Source organism: Mercenaria mercenaria, chromosome 1, assembly GCF_021730395.1.
Source record: "Mercenaria mercenaria strain notata chromosome 1, MADL_Memer_1, whole genome shotgun sequence".
In the NCBI taxonomy this organism is placed as follows: domain Eukaryota; kingdom Metazoa; phylum Mollusca; class Bivalvia; order Venerida; family Veneridae; genus Mercenaria; species Mercenaria mercenaria.
The window spans coordinates 32,022,393-32,043,340 of NC_069361.1; the positions used below are offsets into that span (position 1 = coordinate 32,022,393).

Here is a 20,948-nt window from a genome sequence, read left to right on the forward strand (position 1 = left end):
AAAAAATCAATAGAATTTATAAGTAAAATAAATTATATTTTCTCCATTCCTGCTTTACCCAAGGGGAAAGTACTCTTAGAGGAAGAATTTTTTGACGATGGAAACATATTCAGATGCATGTGATTTTATACAAGATCACAAAGTTGCATTAGCGTGTATAGTGACTACAGGTTTATAGCTTAACATTTTTTCTTTGCAATGAAATTCGTATGCTGCAAAATTGTTCTGTTTTCCATATGGCAGTGGCTAGTGAACCGTCACCGGTGCAGCAGACCCGAGGTCTACTGCACCGGTGACGGTGCAGCAGACCTGAGGTCTAGTGCACCGTCATTTTTGTTATATATAAAGCGTAGCCTTTATTTGAGGTATAATTATAGGATGTTGTACTTGGTAACATAATATATGAACATTATTATAGAAAAATCTTGACTTACTTGTTAATTTACCGTTTTACCTCAACACGCTGATCTTCGTTCTTCGGCAACACAAAGAAGTATAAAATACATATAGCTCTTTGGGCAACAGTAGTATCCGCCATTTACTAATATAATTCCGAATATTAGTAGTGTGTCGCTATCGGCAACGATCGGTAAACAGTAGGGCTGTCATCGATAGAAACGATATCGATGTATCAACGATTTTTTTTGGTCGATCGATTATCGATTCCCATTTTCAAAAATCGATATTTTACAGGGAGAAAAAACTACCCAAATAAACACTCAGACCCTAAAAAACAACTTAAGTTCACAAAGTTGTAAATTTGGATGAATGCAAAAAAAGCAGTGAAGGCAAAATAAAAATGAAAGATGTTATTAATTTTTATGTATTTCTTTATTTCATAAATACAAATACAACACAATCAAACAGAAATATGGAAAGTAGGCAATAAAACTTAAAATAGCATTTACAGGAAGGTATATAGTATTATATGAACAAATAGGTCGTTAATCTAACTTAATAATCAATATATCGATGTATCGTTGATATTTGTCTTCTGATATATCGGTATCGTCGATACGCCTAAGACCCAATCAATGACAGCCCTAGTAAACAGAGCGTTCAGTTATGACATAATGAATTTCATTGAAAAAAATATTATTTTTGGATTTTAATTAATAGCATAATTACATTCATGTCAATTAAATTTGAAAATTTGGTATTAATTATTTCTGTATTTTAAAACTTAAACGTCTATGAAAACGAAAATTCGAACTTAATATCTGATTCATTATGTCACATCCAGGCCACACCAAGAGGAGGCGCTCTTATCATGGCCCACCCCCACCAAACCCCTATTTACAATTACTATAGGCCGGCAGCTTCCAGAGCGCCACAAGGCTGTATTTACATATTATACATAACCCCTTTTTATACATTTGACCGGCAGCTTTGAGAGCACCACATGGCCATATTTTTTGTTTTTGTTTTGTTTAAATTTTGTTGTTTTTTTTTGGTTGCCGCTATTCACAATCGGTCGGCAGCTCGATGAGCGCCACAGAGACCGTCTGTACAAAATATTTACACTGGCTTTTTCAATTTTTATTTTGTATCTTTATACACTTTATACACAATAGGTCGGCAGCTCGAAGAGCGCCACAGAGACCGTAAGTAAAAATTATTTACTTCAACTATTTCAAGGTTTTTACGTCAATGTTACTGTTGATTTTTTACATAAAAAAGTTGTCCATTCTTACAATTGTCACAGAACCAGTTTTGCACTTTGGGCGAGTTACTGATGCCAGCGCAGTGGTAGTGGAACCAGTTTAAACAACTGTCGCAACCAACACATCGAGTCTCCAATTCAGAATTACAAACTTTGCATGTCCATTGTCTACTTGACTTTTGCAGCTGAGAAAGTGTAGCCTGTATTTGGGTCCATGCGTCGTCTTCAAGATATGGTTTTATAAGGTCAGACGGTACTTCAGCTGCTGCCATGAAAATTTTCTCTGGATCGCACTCTATAGAATCTTCAGTGATTTTTCTGTTATTTTTAATTGATTCTTCAATGACTTTTATATCGACAAACCAAGAGAGGATTACCTTGGCCTTTTCAGAGTCTTGTAAGTTATCAAACGCTTGTGGCCCTTTGTTTTTTTTCAGCTTCAGACGCTTTTTTGGAAGACCTATTACTGTTTGCTCAGACCCCTTTGGTCTTCCTCTCTTTCTGATAGTGGCAGGCAAAGATATTGAAGCGATGTTTCCTGTTACCGAGACCTCAGATGTCGTGCATTCCCCGGTTTCTGTCGGACGTTCAGCGTCCTCAGTACCGCCGGCTTGTGCAACGACTTGAGGATCTTGGATTTGATTTGTAATGGGTTGGTCGTTGATTATTTCTTCCGTCTCAGAGTTTGAAGGTGAATGTGCTTGTATGTTGCCTTGTGGTGCGTCAGTTGAGTTTTGTAAGTTTAATGTTTCTGTGTTAATCTCCTCCGTATTTAAATTCGACGACTGCTGTGTTTGAATGTCATTACTGTGTGACTCTATAATAGGGTGTTGTATGTTTACTGTGGGATTAATTTCGGTTTCGTCTTCGTTATCAGTGTTGACCATCGTCACAGTAGACTGATCGTCTTCTGTACCGTCTTCTTTGGGCATGATGTCGAGAGTTACATCATCACCTCGCTTCCACGACTCTAACAAAGCCTTCAATTGGTCGAGTTTAACTGTGTATTCGTGGCCACTGCTTTCTGCTACGCATGACGCAATTTGTTGGCAAACATGTGAAGCAGCCCGGAATTTCTGTTGTTGTGATTTTGGTTTTGCCGATAGTGATAGTGATGTTGTTAGCACTTCTGTTGGTTCAACGGTACAATTTAATCCTTGGAGATAGTAAGATCTTGTCCATCTTTCATGAACTAATTCTCTATCGTAGATAGGCTGGTTTTCATGTTGTCTCAGCGCAAACATGTGACAGCATGGGAGAATGTATTGTGTGTAAAAAGGACAGGTACACCTGTTAACAGAAACCTGGTATCTGTATGTGTCTTCTCCGTATGCTTCAACAGACTCTTTTTCTGATTTGTCGAGTTGTTTCTCCACCAGTCCGTAAGCGTAATGCGTAAGTAGTTGTCTATACTGGGCATTGTCTGGGTTTGTAGCTGAAATGCATGGAACTTTGACTGCGGTTTTGGACATTTTACCATCTAATTCAGTCCGATGGGACCCGAGAAAAGAAACAAATTCTGTGGCAAATTGGTTCAGTTTCACATGTTTCGATATAACCTGCTTCAGTTTCTGATTTAAGCTTTCTAGTCTATTGTTCGTCTGATTTCCTAAACAGTATGCTGAGGACAGACCTGTGACCCGTTCGTCCCTGATTGGGTGCCACGAGTTCTCGAAGTATGTGTTAACAGCTTCACAACCGGTGTTTTTTAGAGTTTCGTGGTGTTGACTGTACTCAGTTTCATTTCTCGCGTAACTTAACTTTTGAAGGATATCCAAGATCTGCAGTCTCTGATCAGCCGATATGTTCATTTTCTCCATGGTGACTTCCCGCCTGAATGTCCTTAGTACATGAAATAGACATATTTTGAATTTTGCTTCGGGAAAGTACCGCCTGAATACGTCACGTTCTACGAAGTCCTTGTCCGACATCACCATTTTAACGTCTTCCCATTTTGGATTCTGTTCTTTGAAGAGACTGACCACCTCCGATATCAACTCCTCTGTTTCGTCTGCCACAAGCCACATTCCAACAATTTCAGATTGGCCGTTACCATTCTCTACTAATAAAATGTAACACGGCATACGTAGGTCATTCAGTTTGTATGTGGCGTCTATACAGAGAAATTCAGGAAATCTTGCAAAAGTTTCGCGCATTCGTTTGTCTTGAAAGAATATTCCTCTCAGTTCATTGCTGTCATGAGTGATAAGTTTCACGTAGGCGCCATTCATTTCAGACAAGGCATTAACTGTTTGCTGTAGTATGGTCATATCAGTGTTTGTGACATTACTTTTAGTCTGGACATTGTGAATATCTTTTAGTAGAATTTTCTTCCCGCTTTCATTCATTAATTGTGTTTGTATCATTTTTTCTATTTGCTTTCACTTTTAACATGGTAGACACATTTTCTTTTTCAGTTTTGTCAAGTCGACGCTGTTGAAAGAGACTGGAGAATAATTCACGGTTGATATCATGATTGTGTTCCTCGTTCACGGATGCGACTACTAACTTCTGACCATCAGATGATGGTTTCAGTCTGATTGAAGCTTGGCAACCCATTTTGAAAGTACTGAAAAAAATATTATTCCCTTAATCTTAATGAGTTCAAGTGCCAATATGGTGCCAAAACAAATAAGTAAACTGTGAATTATATTGCAACTTTCGGATACAATTGTAATGAGTATACGGTATTTGAGCCGCGCCATGAGAAAACCAGCATAGTGTGTTTGCGATCAGCGACCATGAATATGACTTACTTACGGCATTACGTTCAATTATTATACCAAAATGCGTCTCAGTGTAAAACAGCTTAGTTGTTTTGCAAAATTTTATTCTTTTTTTTACGTGACTGAAATTGCAGGAAATCTTGCATGCTTTGTCATTGAACGTGATAACGTTTGTGAAGTAATTTTGACGGTTGTGAATACGTAAAAAACAAGATGGATGTAGTTACAGGAATACAAGTTCTTAAAATATAAAAATATATAAAAATTAACCATGTTTTGTAAACTGCGATAACAAAAAAAACTGTTGTTTTTTTTTTTTGTATTTTAACAGAAAAGAACATAATAGAACAGAACATATATTTTATATGTGCCATATTTTATTTTGGTCAATTTCGCTTACTATTCTCTGTAAAATGACAGTCTAATTTTGAAAATGCTTTCAAAGGTGATATTTGTATTTACAGATGAATGAGTTCTTAAAATTTTCAAACTTTAAAAAGAATTGACATCAAAAGAAAATAACGTCAGATGCGTTCTATTCTGTCTTCTTTTTATTCAACAACGGCAAAATTCAATGAATATACCTACAATGATAGAAAGGTCTGCCATTTGTTTAAAAAAAGTGGATTTGCAAATGTACGCTTTCGTTTAAGTATGCATTGTTTATATAATATAACACGAAACAAAAATATGCCTGAAATGAAATAATAGCTTTTAGACGTCCCGTTTTTATCATGTGTAAACTATTGATTTCTCATGATTTTGACGTCGTTTTTGTGTTACACTAATGGGTTGCAACTTTTGACGTTACGTCACTACATTTAGAAAGTACATCAGCGACAGTTTGCAGTTTAAGTAGACCTATACAGTTTGATGTTGCATAAAATTTCATTTTGAAGTTGTTTCAGATTTTTACCTGCTAAGTTGTCTTAAGACTCAATAAATGAATATGAATATCTCTCTTACCTGTTGGCACGCTTTCCCAAGCCTCGGCTTTTGAATTGTCTCCCGCCATTGATACAACTATATGTGACACTTGTGAACTTTATATCCGGATTGAAAGTTTTGTTTGGATAGCGAAATTTAGACTTTTCAATGGTACGCGAGTCACGCCGATAGAATTCAACACATTTAGATTTTTGGTATTCCGTAATTTTGTTTTCAAATTCAGTAAAACTAGAGAATGTCTCTCCAACGGAAAATGACATTGCAGTAGCCATTATGAAAAGATTTCATGGAATAATTTTGCCACGAAAATTTGAAAGTTATATAGGTTGTCTGCAAATGACATGCATTCCATTCTTTCAATAGCATGAAAAAGCCCGACATACCAAGAAATAGTTCCAAAGCTGGCCGATCTTTAATCTCATTGAATAAAAAGCAATTAACAGTAATTATATGTCATTAATACATGTTAATTGTGATAGAAACCCGTGCATGCAATTCTTTAAGGGGACGCATATTGCTACATTCACAGTTCATATAGCAATGCGGAAGGGGTGCATATTCAAGAAATCGATGGTGGGAAAATAAAAAACATATTCCTAAACTGATATAATACTGATGGACACCTGTAATATTCAGTATTTTGTGGATAAGGATGTGGTTCTATGAATGTAATAGGAAAACAGAGGTCTTTGTGAAAGTACATTCAACACAAAATATTAAGCTTTTGTATAAGGAAAAAACAGTTTTTTTACAATAACAGTGTTCCAAATAATGTTGAAGGGATGAGATTTTCTTTCTAACACACCAGGTTTGCTTAAACATGTAAAAATTTAACGCCACGTCTGTTCATCTCGGGATGGACGCCATATTTGTCATTGATAAAAAATGTAAACAAAAAAATCAGAGCGGGATTAGCATTGCAAGGGCATAACATGACATTCTACACAATGAATACCTTAGAACAGATATCTAAGATGCTACACAGGTCAGGCGGGTTAAATGCATAATGTCGATCACTTGAAATTCATCTTGAAAAGGTGGTTAATTTTAGTTTGTTTACATGGTTTTTAATTTTCCCACGACTTCTCGGCGATTCACTGCAAATGTATTACTGCGCCGGACGAAAGGTAACTCTAATAAACAACGGGAGACAACTTAGGTGTCAGCACGTGTACGATTTTTAAAAAAACATGTCGATGATTATAATTTCTTATCAAATAATGAATCCTATTCAGATATTCGCCTTTAATATTAGAAAATTATTAATTTCTGTGGACATTTGTCAAATAATATTACTTACAGTGGACTACTTTGCGCATCAAACTGGTTTCCGCTTCAGTTGTGAGGCACTTCCGTTATACTTTTTGACAACAATAACAAAACACAAAATGAATCAATAAAGTCACTTATAAACTGACTGCTACTTAAATCAGTGTAAGTAAAGTTGTTGTTACAACATTATACATGTTCGTTACGTTATGAGATAAAGTTTATCTTGAACTGCATAATCCATTAATTACGTTTAGATGATATTGCATTTACAACTTATTTGACCCCGTTTTTTTACGTGAATGACAGCATTCTCGTGCAACTCGTGCAAACAGAATTATTAAAAGTATGGTGGAGAATTCAAGGACAAATTATAAATGACATTAAAGTGAGGATAACTGTATATTCGTCCAGTTTTGATCATTGACATTCCTGCTGTTTTTTTTTTTAGTAACTTTTGTGAACAAGATTAGAATGTTGCTTTTGCACATATACATTGATTGGACCTCTCAACCAAATTTCATACCTTATTTTTGGGATTTTTAAGACAATACAATTCAAAAGTTTGTTGAATGTGTTTTGATATTTAAGTGCATTGTAGTTCATGAATACCAAGTTAAAAATTAATAATGGCAACATTTCTAGGCCTTTATTGTAAGCCACTAGACTTCTGTAACGATAAATGTTTAATGTATTAAGGGGAATATACTCTTTTAGTTTTGTAATGTGGCATTCCTTGACCACCGTATCTTTTCTTATGCACTACTTTGTAAACAAACTAAATAATGTGTTTTAGCTCACATATGCGAAATGAAAAGCAAGACAGTGAACTTATTTCACATTCTTTCTTTAAATTAGAATCTGTAGGACATTGATAAATGTTTGGACAAAGTGAAGCACTATTATTTTCGCACCAAAAAGTCTTAATTGTTGACTTTGAATGTACACAAGAAGTCTTATGTAATTCAACAATAACTTTCTTGTTTCAGTTTTTCTCATTTTTATTTTAGTGAGCAATCCTTTGTGTACTTATAACAGTTGAAACAGTATTCATTTCATTTACCAAAACCTTGTACTTTTTTGCAGGTAAATTTTATAATACCCCACCCACTTTTTTCTAATTTCAAAGTATGCGTCCCCTTAATAATCGTATTCAATTGGAAAACTAATTATACGGATTAGCATAGTTGTTTTAACAAACAACTATTGTTTATCAAATTGGTAACGATCGAAATGAAACAAACGCAGCTAAACTTCAAAGACAACTGAAATATGAAGAAAATAATGGTGTACGTATTTCAAAGAAAATTGGAGTATGGAAACTTCAAATATCTGTCTTACCCTATATATGATCGTACAGTCTTTAATAACTGGATGCTTTACTTTATTACATTTTAACAGTTAGTTATTTCACACATTGAGAATTAAGGCGATATTTCGCTTCATGGAACCTGAATTTCTGAAATATTGCCATCTTTCATTACATTTGTGACTTTTCACATTGGAATTATTAAACACGTTGAATCAAATTCATAAAATGCTCGACAGAACCTCACATTTTATTATTGACTGCCTTTATTATTTATACTGAACTCGTTTGATAATTTCAATATGAAAAGACACTCATGTAATATACTCTGTATGTGTATTTACGGTGAAAACTGTTTAGAATTTCGATATACATCAAGTTACACCTCACGAAATTCATGATAAAAACAGTGAAAGACAATACAGATTAAATTATATAATGAATGGAGGACTACTCTTAGGTTTCTTGTAAAAGACCAATTAATGATTGTATTATGCGTGTTTGTCTTTTATGTTGACAGCTTTGCTGTGAATCATGAGATAATTCAGTGTCAAATTTAATCATAATTGTTTTTCACTGTTGTAATCATAGATTGATTATTGTCAAATTCATGGCTTTGGTCATGAAAGTATAAAGCACTTGTTTTCAAGTTATGGGTCATTCAGAATTATGGCTTTTCAAGAGTCTTATTACTGGAATAACGAAAATGGACCATACTGTGGTATTTTTGGTCACAGTTTTGTCCGACGTCTTTGTGTACGATGGCGAAATGGTACTCTACGGAATGACCTACCATTCCATGGTGAAGCGCATGGGACAGGAGGACTAGGTGTTGTTGGGTTGCTGCAAAAACTACGAAGAATGAAGCTGGCCAAGTTCGACTTAGTGTTCATACAAATCGGCGAGAATGATATGGAGAAATATAACAACCATCAACTTCTCCGTGCCATGATGGACATTAAAAATGAATTCTACAGATGTGGTGTTACACACATAGTTTTTGGGAGCCTATTCCATCGCCACCAACGACGCTACAACAAATTGTGTAGACGGTTAAACAAAATCTTGCTGAAACTGCACCTTGAAAACATGTGGTCACACGGTCCAGAGTTGACCAACAATGACGTTATAGATACTCGTGATGGTGTTCATCTTTGGAGGGATCAGGAGTGGAAGTTCGCCGCAAGTATTAGCCACGCCTTGCTCTATTTGAGCCAGTACCGATGAAAACAGTCCTTTTCAGGGCTAATTCAAGACTCCTAACGGGGTCGACGGGCCATGTTTAGAGCGCCTTCTCGTGGTGTGGCCTGGATGTGACATAATGATTCTGTAATAAAGCTTGAAAACAAATTACAACATAGTTTAATGTTGTGAAATATATTTCATGGGCCATATTTCATACAAAATTTACATACAATTAAGGCCTACAATTAAAGTTTATTTATTGGCATAAATTACAACTGACTTTTGATATATTTTCAGAGAACATTATGTCATAACTGAACGCTCTGTTTACCGATCGTTGCCGATAGCGACACACTACTAATATTCGGAATTATATTAGTAAATGGCGGATACTACTGTTGCCGAAGAACGAAGATCAGCGTGTTGAGGTTAAACGGTAAATTAACAAGTAAGTCAAGATTTATCTATAATAATGTTCATATATGTTACTAAGTACAACATCCTATTATTATACTTCAAATAAAGGCTACACTTTATATATAACAAAAATGACGGTGCACTAGACCTCAGGTCTGCTGCACCGTCACCGGTGCACTAGACCTCAGGTCTGCTGCACCGTCACCGGTGCAGTAGACCTCGGGTCTGCTGCACCGGTGACGGTTCACTAGCCACTGCCTTTCCATATTTACCTATTTCAATGGAAACAGGCTAATTCGTACCATGGCTGATTCGGCCCAGGCTGATTCAGACCAAATATAATAAATTTTTTTGGCAGATTCGGACAACATACTTAGAATAAAAGTAGATAATGACCATATATTTTGGCTGATTCGTTTAACAGACTTTGATTTAAGAGTCAATAATGAACATATATTTTGGATGATTCAGCAATGATCAGGTCTAGGAAAGTGGTATATTTACAGATTATCTGTAAATTTACAGATTTTTCGATCTGTAATTTTACAGATTGTGTGTATGAAAATTCATGAAATTACATTTATTCCCAAAACTGCAGCTTGATACTAATTGGTTTATTTACAGTATGCACAAATTAACATCATTTGTGAGTTTCAGCCACTTTTATTGCCTTTGAATTTTTGGCATTGTCAAAAAAATCAAAGTCAAAGGAAATGACTTAATGTTACAATTGACCTTTATTTATGCATACGATAAGTAAATCAATTAATTTCAAGCTGCAATTTTGAGTCAAAGTATGATTTTAGCAGTTTCCAAACATTTGATCTGTAAATTTATAGATCGAAAAATCTGTAAAATTATAGATTATCTGTAAATTTACAGATAATCTGTAAATATACCACTTTCCTAGACCTGATGATCAGGAAATAATCAGGTTGGAGACTTACCCTGGATTTAGTCCAACTAATTTGACGCGATCCTAGGAAATATTGAGATTTTTTTTTTAATATGGGTCATATCCCCATTCGCGTCAAACACTCAAATAACCAAAAGAGTTGAAGCAACTTCTGATGAAATTTTCATCGCCGCCTACACTTTGCATGCTATAGGTTTAAATGTCGATTATTTCACGAATTGGCCATAAATTAAAATATAACTTACATTGTATCAAAAGGGATTCAATTTCTCATTAATCTATGTTAAAATTATCAAATAATATCCAAAATTACAAATTTTCTGGTGATTTAAACCTTTGTATGTACTGTACATGATCAACATTTACAATGTGTTTACACGCCATATAAAACCAATAACTTTACATGACTGTGTAGTGTGTACTGTGATTTAACTTCCATTATTTTGGTCCTTCAAAGTTTTGACGTTTAGATTGGGCCACATTTAAAAAAGTCTTTGCTGTCTCCCAAGTCTACTCTGTGAAGTTGGGTAGGTATATAGGCAAATTTTTTATTTTATTCCAGTGCTACTTATAACTAATATCAGAGCTACCAGCGCCGCTAAGCGGCGCCAACAGCGTCGCATTACGGTTAGGCGTATGAAAAACCAAATGAATAAAACTGTGTATAGAATTACTATCGAGTTGAAAATTCGTGGTAAATTTTTGGAATCGGTGTTGTTCGGGTTTCTTCCAGTACGCAATGCTCATAGTAATTAATCAGTAGGGTTGGATACCGGTTCCCGGTATTGGTACAATACCGAATAATCACTTTGAAAAGTACGGTATATACTGTTTCGTAAAAGAACCGGTTCCGATTTCGGTATTTCCATAAAAGTAAAAACAAAATTCTTACAAAATCTGCGGCAAAATAAAGCAGAAATTTAAGCAAATAGCGTAATAACACGATCAGCATTGTTTACTGTGATACCGCTCACTCAGAGTAACCTCCCTTGACATGGAGAGCTAACCGTGCGAATAGTTCCGTATGCTAAATATTACCTGAAATACTTCTTTTCCCGTCGTTTTAAACAACGCAAAACGATTCTATAAGAGATTGAAATTTGGCAACCGCCCGGGAAATTACCATAACCGAAATACACTCGTATTTCTTCAACAAATGGTATTTTTGAAGTGGTTTATTACCAAATTCAAACATATATATCATAAATAATTAATTTTCAAAAGGAAATTAAAATACTTTTGCACATTACGTCTTGTACACGATTGAAAACCAGCGAGCGCAGTGGAAATTTGCGCATTCGTGAATGAATTTCCATGTCCTAAAATTCTCTAATATACACCCGTATTTCTTTAATAAATCGTATTTTTAGGGTTTATGACAGAATTCAATCATACCTAAAATAAATAATTAATTTACAAAAGGAAATTTATTTGCGCAAAACGTTTTTTCTTTCTGCGCTGCAAACTTATCTGACGTCGAAATTTCTGAAAGTGCGTACAACTGTTACTTTCAAAATTACATTACCATTACAAAGCAAGTGATGTCAAAGACTTTAAACGCAGCATAATTACGTGCCACGTGTTGCCATTAAAGACGATATAAATTTTAATCCTATGAGATGTATATCGGGTAAGTTACATGAGTTTAAATGGAAGCCGCTTCTTGTAGGAGAAAAGCTGAGCGTGCTCCGACTAGCACTGACTGCCGTCCATTATCTAAAGAATACTCAAATAATATGAGAGGTATTTAATTTTAAACTCTATAGTCCTGTCGAGTATACATTGAAATACCATCCGTTAAAATAATTATTTCATGCGTCGCTTATTTCTGAAATAATAAAAAAAAGTTTGTGATTTTCTGGGACAACCCTCGTAAATTAATGTATTTTGACATGATGTTAAGTTTAAAAGTGTATTGAGGATTGCTATAATTATAAAGAAATTAACAGGCGAAAATCTGAATTGTCTGTCATAATTCTGAAATATTATGCACAAATATTTTTTCACACTGACATCTAAATCTTGAATATTTAAATTACATCAACTTGTCTTAAAAGACTCTGTCTGCTTCTTCATTTTATAAAGCTATCTTTGAAATTGTGACATGTATATCTAATTTATAAGTGGGTAATTTTCCAGCCTTTCAAACTGAAGTTGGTAACTTTACTGTTGAATGAAAAGTGGATGCTATGCAGCTTGTTTTCCCGCAAAATTTCATCCATTTTACCATGCATGCAGATACTTGAAATTTAAATAAAATGCATATATTGCAGTAAATGAAATAATGATTGTACTTGTTAATGTCATTGGAATTATAAAACAGAACATGCTGCTTTTGGTTCTGTTCATACTGATTTATCACACAGTGGAAAGGAAGTGTGACATAAACACTTTCAAGTTTGATGAAATTTACTCTGACTCCTACTTCACATTTCAGCATGCAGTTTAATTGCTTTCAAAAAATTCATGGCTGGTGGGGTATGCAGGAGCAAGGCTCATATGAATGGCAAAACAGTGCTTATAACTGGAGCTAATACAGGGATAGGCAAGGAGACAGCTAGAGACCTGGCACACAGAGGTAATCTTTAATTATAATGTCAAAATCTGCATATGATTCCATTACTGTACATAAATCTTTAGTCATGTAAAGTGGTCAAAACATAAAAATTGCTTGTAAACCATTTGTGTGTTGCCTTTGGCACATTTATTCCTTAAGTTGCCACTGCTCTTGGCCACTTTATGTACCTCTATCTGAGAAATTTACTAATTCAGTGACAGATCTTTGTTGATATTTTTAATTCCTCCTATCATTTATACTCTTTCTTGGGCTCTACATAATTATATGCATGTGCAGTTCTACAGGGTCACACATTAAACCGGAATCCACCTAAAAACCGGAATACACCGGAATACACGTTGAATAACCGGAATACACCTGTATTTTTTAATTTAAAGGTATTTTTGAAGTGTTTTTGATATAATTCAATCATATATATCATAAATAATTAACATACGGAAGGAAAATAAAATACGTTCACGCAAAATGATTTTATACGAGATTGAAAATCGGCGACCGCGCGGGAAATTTTCATAACCGAAATACACCCGTATTTTATTAATAAATGGTATTTTCCTAGAGATTTTTTGCAGAAATCATTCCTGTGTAATATAAATAATAATATTAAAAAAGGAAAATAAAATACTTTAACGCAAAGCTATTTTATACCAGATCGAAATCTGGCGACCGCTCGGGAAATTACCTTAACCGAAATACACCCGTATTTCTTCAACAAATGGTATTTTTGAAGTGGTTTATGACTGAATTCAAACATATATATATCATAAATAATTTATTTTCAAGAGGAAGTTAAAATAATTTTGCGCATTACGTCTTGTACACGATTGAAAATCTGCGAGGGCACTGTAAATTTGCGCATTCGTGAATGAATTTCCATGTCCTAAAATTCTCTTGTATACACCAGTATTTCTGTAATAAATCGCATTTTTAGGGTTTATGACATAATTCAGTCATATCTAAAATGAATAATTAATTTAAAAAAGCAAATTAAAACACGCAAAACGTTTTTATACGAGGTTGAACATTTGTTGAGCGCACGTGAAATTTGCGCACTCGTGGATGAACTACAATCGTTATTTTGTTAGCTTTAAACTTAGGTAGGTAAATTTCTTTAAAATTTTGATTCTTTTGGTTTAAATTATTTCAAAATAGTCTTTAAATGGTATTATATAATATTCCTTTATGAAGTATAGAGTAATCATATAAGCCAGCGCAGATGTATTTATAATTAAATTTCATATTTCAGATAACGGGAATTATTTTAACGCCAAGAATGAATAAATAATGATACTTACATAAATACTGAGTTGTTAAAATCCTTGTTCTTACACCATCATCCAAATTGCCTGTAGACCCATGACCCTTGCTGCTGAGTGGTTAAGAATGCTTGCTTGAAACAACTGTAACTACTCACTGATTGATATCAGACATTGGTTCAAGACTCACTACCGACCATGATACCATAATTGATGAAGTTGGACAGTACCATAAGAAGCATATGATAATTAGTACAAGTATCATTGTACAGATTTCGTCAGTTTTTTAAAAATGAAGAAACAAACTGCCTCTCTTAACATTTTTATTTCACACATTTAACAAGTAACATTTTCATTTTATTTCGTCAAACATACTTTCAACAGAAATAGTATTTCTACAGTACATAATATTTACATAATTAACAAATCAATATGGAGTGAAGTATTGAATATGAATATAAATATAGTAAATAAATAATAAATAAATAATAATAATAATAATAAAATGTTGTAAAGAGTCGGTGTGTACAACACCCGGCGAAGTTATATAACTCCCCTTCCCGACTACAGTACATAACATTTACATAACTAACAAACAGAAACATAGTAAATAAATAATAGATAAATAATAATAATAAAATGTTGTAAAGAGTCGGTGTGTACAACACCCGGTGAAGTTATGTAACTTCCCTTCCCGACTACAGTACATAACACTATGGTAAATCATTAAAATCATGGAGAATCAATATGTGGTTCTGGTTCATGTTTTTTCCTTTTTAAGCTAAGAGTTACTGTTTTTGGTTTCCTCTTTCTCTGACCTGACTTGCGCCCATTTGTCCTTGGGGCCAACACTGTTGTCTTGCCGTCCATCGACGTCACTTGTGTGCTGTCTATTGGGACGTGATGTCGGACACGATTGTAAGTATTGACCTTTTGTTTGTCAGTCAAGGAAATCCAGTCAGTCTTTGACCTCTCGAAATGTCGGTACATGTCCGTAAGCCGATAGTCACCAACTCTGACAATTGCGCTGCGAATGCGCTTGAACTGTCCATTGACCAAGTCCAGTAAAAGATTCACTCGTTTGGGCAGGGGCTTGGACTTCCAGTCAACAGTCTGTTTCAGGACATGATTCATACTTTCACAATTGTTGTTGGTCCAATGTTGTATAACCTTATTTTGACGCTGTGGGTCATTAACCTTCTCTTTCAGTACGGGTATCAGTCGACTTTGGAAGTATGTCAGGAATTTGCTCGAAACCTCTGTCAGTTCTGTCTCAATCTCCTTAACCTGTTCGTCGTAACAAATACTGTCATCTGCGTCAATGAGTCCGTCTTGTCCGAAAATTTTGTCGAGCATGTTTACCCTCTGTGTCTTTGATACCGTGTCGTCCGTCAGTATATGTCTAGCATTCTCCTCGAGATGTCTCGTACAAAGAACACGAGTTGCCTCTGGGAAAACAGTTGTAATGGCTTTAACTAAAGCCTTTTCGTCATCTGAGCCAATCACTAATTTTGATAGAGGGGTGTCATGCAATTTCAGCTTCAAATGATAAAAAAAATGACTGAAAGTTTCGAAGTCACTGTTATCGTGAATGAAAAGGGGCCCCAGAAAAATAGGATTTTGGTTTGTCCTTACATGTTCAATAGAAAGTTGTTTGTAACAAGTAACAGTGACATGCATTTTACATAACATGAACGTTTTATCAATTCCTAAAACTGTTTTTCCAGTGCAACACATGTTCTTCAAGTCCGTCAGTTGCTCGTCGGTATAACATATAAATGCGGGGGGCTTTCCACTAGTCCTTATTACAGATCTAACAAAGGGATTGTTGTCCGTCACAAGATTTTCTAAATGTCGTACTTGGTCCGCGAAATTGTCATTGTGTCCGTCTACTGTTTTGTCTTTCTTCCGTTGTCTATACTGTCTGTCTAAAACTTGTCTGTGGGAGGGTAAATCTAGTACGTCATATTTGTCAGCGAGATGGTTTGCAATCTGATGAGGTTTCATCTTTCCCGTTAGGTCGTCTATCTCCGTCATTACTTTTGGTGGTATCCTGTGGTATTCAGTCGTACGGTCACTCGCTTTACCATGGGGGGCAAGTCCAGGGAATTTACCTATATATTCCACAATAGCGTTGTTGCTATGGATACCACCATCTGCAAGCCAGGTCACTTTTTTCTTATACGTTTTCTTGACACGGGTACTGCACAGTTCTCAAAAGGTTCCTGATCAACGACTTCTAGACTGCTATCACAGTCACGGCTTTCAAGCTCAACAAAATCACAATCACCTGAACATGTGAGATCAACAAGAAAAGTATTCTTAACTAACGGCACAAAATGGTTTGCATGAAAGTCAGTCTCAACACGTGGTGCCGAGGCCGAGGACCACATAATTGTCACCGGACATGGCGTGTCTTCTTGCACATTACGTCCATACACTGTACGCGTAAATGCTACGGAAAGTTCACTCTTCAACTGTGGTGGAAAGTACGATTTGATGGGAATACCCAAAGCCGCACTCAAAGCATAGACATGTGCCATCTCAGAGAAGGATGTTTCCCGAATCGCGTCTGCTACCAACTTATCATATGGACTTGTCACTATTCTAATATCTTTTAGGAAGTTGTTATCCTTTTTCCTAGTGTTATAGGTTTTGTTGTTCATGATCAATTCAATTGCAGTTATCAACCTTAGCAGTAAGTGGTGCTCTTCAGAGCCACTCAGTGCCAAAGAAACGGCCCTGTACAAACAATTTCCGTCCCCTACTGTTTTTAGAGGTGAGTATTCATTTGTCAAAGATGGTTCAAACATTGTGATAATACTATTTGCCACATGGTCAATTTCAGTAGTAGCATGAAACAGTTCTTCCTTCATTGGTACGTGAACTTTGTATGTTGCCAAAAGCTTTCCCTCACATAAGGCCTGGTTCATTAAGGAATTTCTACGACCAGTCAGTTTCTCGACTGTAAGTCTGTAAAATTACAGATAATGTATGATCGAATTTCTTAAAAAGATGTCTAGTATTAATAATCATTAAGGTAGTTCTGCGCGTGAAATGTCTGGTTCTCTGTAATGATGGTCAAATATCTCATAACATAACACACGGAGCTTAAGGAGGTAGGTTACCTTGTTACAAGGGTAAATTCAAATTAGTTGAACCGCAACGTCTTTTTGTAGTCCGTGTTATATAAAGTTTTAATTGCTAAATTCTCAGTTTCGTTTGTCTCTGTTCCTTCAAGTTCAGTTTTTATCCAGGTTTGAAGAACATGACCCTCCAAAGGTATTTCATATGGAAAGAAGAAGGAAAATACGGATATTTAACACTTTTCAGTGTATTTTAGTTTCATTGATATCCGTGGAAGTCAGCATAATCTATATTTTTACTAGTATGCACGTTAGCTTTCTAATATAAGCTTAAAATGTATATGTCGCGGGGCTCGTGTTTCCATGGTAACGCATTTTCTCTCATTTTTAGACAGCTATGTATAAAAATAGGGGTTTTCGACGGCTTCAGTGCCATTCTGTTAATGAACAACATGGAATATTTGGGTAATATCATTAGCAAAATACCAAGCACTATACATGGTACCCTATTTTTCTTAAAGTTTAAAGTAACCATGACAACAGAGATGTTTAAAATGGCTTATATCTTGCTTTTTGTCGTAATTTCTTATAAAATAATATTGAATAAGATTATCTTTCGAGTTGATGTAGCTTTAAAACATATTATTTCTAACGTAAGTTATATTTTCGTGTTATCTGCATTTATTCAAACACATTTCTAAGCTTAGAATACTTACAGCAGTACCCCTCGTCTGGCATTGTTCATGGAAAAATCGTTCAGCATGCTACTGTTATTCTCATGGATATTGATGAAATGAAAATAAAAAGCCGAAGCTGTGTTTCTTAAATAGACTAGTGTCAACGCTTTTGAATTTTACCTTTAGATACATAGGTCACGGGCTTCGTTTCCATGGTAACATCATTTCAATTCAAGAAACCACAATTTTCTACTGAAATTTGAACAATTTTAGATCTTAGTTTTAGTATATAGGTAACAAATTATCAACGGAACCTGTAAAATAGGTATTACAAATCAAACTGCTAGATTTTTTATTTGAAAATGGCCGTAACAAGTAACCTCTCACCTAACTATATTCCAAATAACATTGGTTACCATCATCCATTTTCGTACATTCCGCATAACATTTCAATGTAACTACATAACAGAAGCAAAATATTGATTATTATTCAGAGCAAAAGACTCATAAAAATATTTCAGCAAATAATGGTTATTTGAAAATAGTTTGAATAAAGAAAATGCACAGAATTACGTACTTTCAAGATAAAAGCTATTAATTTTGCGCGGTAACTGACACGTAACGTCATGACATCAATGACGTCATTTTAAGGCAACATTGTTTTGAAGCGTTTCTGCGGCAATTTATTCATTATTTCTGCATTATTAAACCATAAAGCATCAGATCGAAGACACGTTCATGATTTGTTTTCAGAAGAATGAATATACAAACACATTTAGTTTGTCGTAAACGTCGTCGTAAATCGTCACGTTAGCTTCCGGTTAGACATGCGCACATACAAATATGAAGGTAACCTACCTCCTTAAGTGATGTGTTATTTATTTACAACTGTGAAAAGTTTTATCAAAATCTACAAGGTAGAAAAACTTCTACTCGCGAAAAAGTTATAAAAGTTTTGATTTCCCATAAAATCCCATTATGAATTACTGCGTGAGGGCCATATTTTTTAAATCGGTCTATTAAAAAAGAATACGTCCCTATACTTTTTATTTGCTGAAATTTCTATGTATATTCTACAAAATTGAAATATCAATAGTGTAATAAAATTCTAAAAAAAATTCGATTCAAACGTGCAGAACTACCTTAAAGGTGGCTGCATATCTTTGAGAAAATATATCAAATATTTTCGCGCAGAAATGTCGTATTTCAACAAGAAAAAAAAAGATTAATAAAGGTTCAAACACACTTAAAAGTTTGATGTTTCGTAATGATGTGTAATAAGTATAAATTCAATATTTATGACATTTTAGATTGAATAATTATGTTATTTTTACTCAAATGATTTCTGTGCGTTTTCTTTTTTTTGCATTTTCAGAAAAAAGAAACAGTCTTTATATTTGATTTAGCAAAATTCTTTTGTGATCATTATCATTTAATAATTTGTGTCTAAGAACCCTAGCCACCTTAAAATGACTCTAACTATCGATTACACAATGATCATATTGAAAGTTAAATAATTTTAACTAACGACGCGCTACAATACGCTTTTATCGTGACGTGGTCCATTTGTGTTTTCAGTTTCTTGTATTATAACCACCATTAACAGTTTAGGACTTATTCGTTGGTTAAGATAAATGTACATAATTGAAGCATAAATCTTGAATCTATCAACTCAAAGATACAATAAAATTACAATCATACACCGTTTTGACGGGTATTCATGAACATGTTGATTGGATTGCCGGTTGACACTTGTTATCAATTATTATGTCTTATCACCGCGATTGTATTGTTGATTGCATAATATTTGGTAATGACACGTGATCAATACCAATAATCTAACAAACAAAAAATGATGCCACAAAATCAATTTCGCGTGCGTAGTCGCACGATATTTTATCATAATTATATTTCAAACATCCAACTTGTATCAATTTGGTAATAAATACGTCAAAACATTTAGTCTTCTGAGCACTATGCGTATCATTTGTAAGACTGTATATTCTTAATCGGTAAAATGTTAATGTGTAATTTGAGCAGGGGCACGTGCAATTTCCATCCATAATTTTTAAACTTTTAGAACTTTTTCTGTACTACACGTTTTAAGTAACAGATCTTAAAGAAATAATTATATCTGTAATTGTAAAATGGATATGAACTCTCCCAGGTAATTAATTTTGAGGGGTTCAAATTTTTTCAGTTAACATTATATGGGTATAACGGAGCATTTCATGCGTAATCCAGTTTGTTACCTTAGTAAGCTGAAAGATATATGAAACAATAACTTACCGAACTAAAGCAGCACTGACATCGTACTTGTCTTCATTAAATCCACATGATTTGCACACAAATTTCAGAGAGGCAGGAGACCAAGATTTGGCATCCTCCTTGGACATACCACAACAAGTGTGGTGTGTCCACCTTTGACAATAGTCACATTTGATTCTATTAGTTTCACAAGTTTTATTACATAAAGTACATAGATCCATATTTCTGAATATTTTAGCAACAAGAACAATTATAGTTTTATACACAGACGTATGGTTTACCAAAATGGTAAATTGCATGGAGAAATGTTAGGTATAAATACAGATTTAGCTGAGAAATTATAAAGGGGTGTTAATACTCATTTAAGGTAACTTTTTACCATATCAAAGACCCGCAGTTTCGTGTGACAAACAGCAGTCGGCAATTCAAAGACTGCCGTGTCAACACTTTTTGATTACAAGACAGCAATTAGCAGCCGTGCGTCGGTATTTAAAGAAATACATTTGAACTTATTTTGTCGGTATTTCGTCATGGACTTCAAACCTAAAGTTTTAAAATCATAAATAAAAAGATAATTGTTTTCAGAAAAATCTAAGGGCATTTATTACAAACTACCAAGTATTGCAAACGAGGTGTCAATTAATTTGCAA

At 34.6% G+C, this 20,948-nt stretch overlaps 1 protein-coding gene across 4 annotated transcripts in view; it reads left to right on the plus strand.

Annotated features, from left to right (window-relative positions):
* The first annotated feature begins 17 nt into the window (after window positions 1-17).
* The window catches only part of LOC128557068 (retinol dehydrogenase 12-like), a 42,939-nt gene continuing 22,008 nt past the window's right edge, over window positions 18-20,948 (plus strand). For 2 of the 4 annotated variants that reach the window (XM_053543649.1, XM_053543644.1), the window contains exons 1-2: window positions 18-170; window positions 12,871-13,011. In XM_053543649.1, coding sequence (XP_053399624.1) covers window positions 98-170; window positions 12,871-13,011 — 214 coding nt within the window. In that variant the 5' untranslated portion in view covers window positions 18-97. Of the gene's footprint in view, window positions 171-9,397; window positions 9,549-12,870; window positions 13,012-20,948 lie in introns of all 4 variants that reach the window. The other 2 variants (XM_053543652.1, XM_053543658.1) reach the window with 2 other exon arrangements.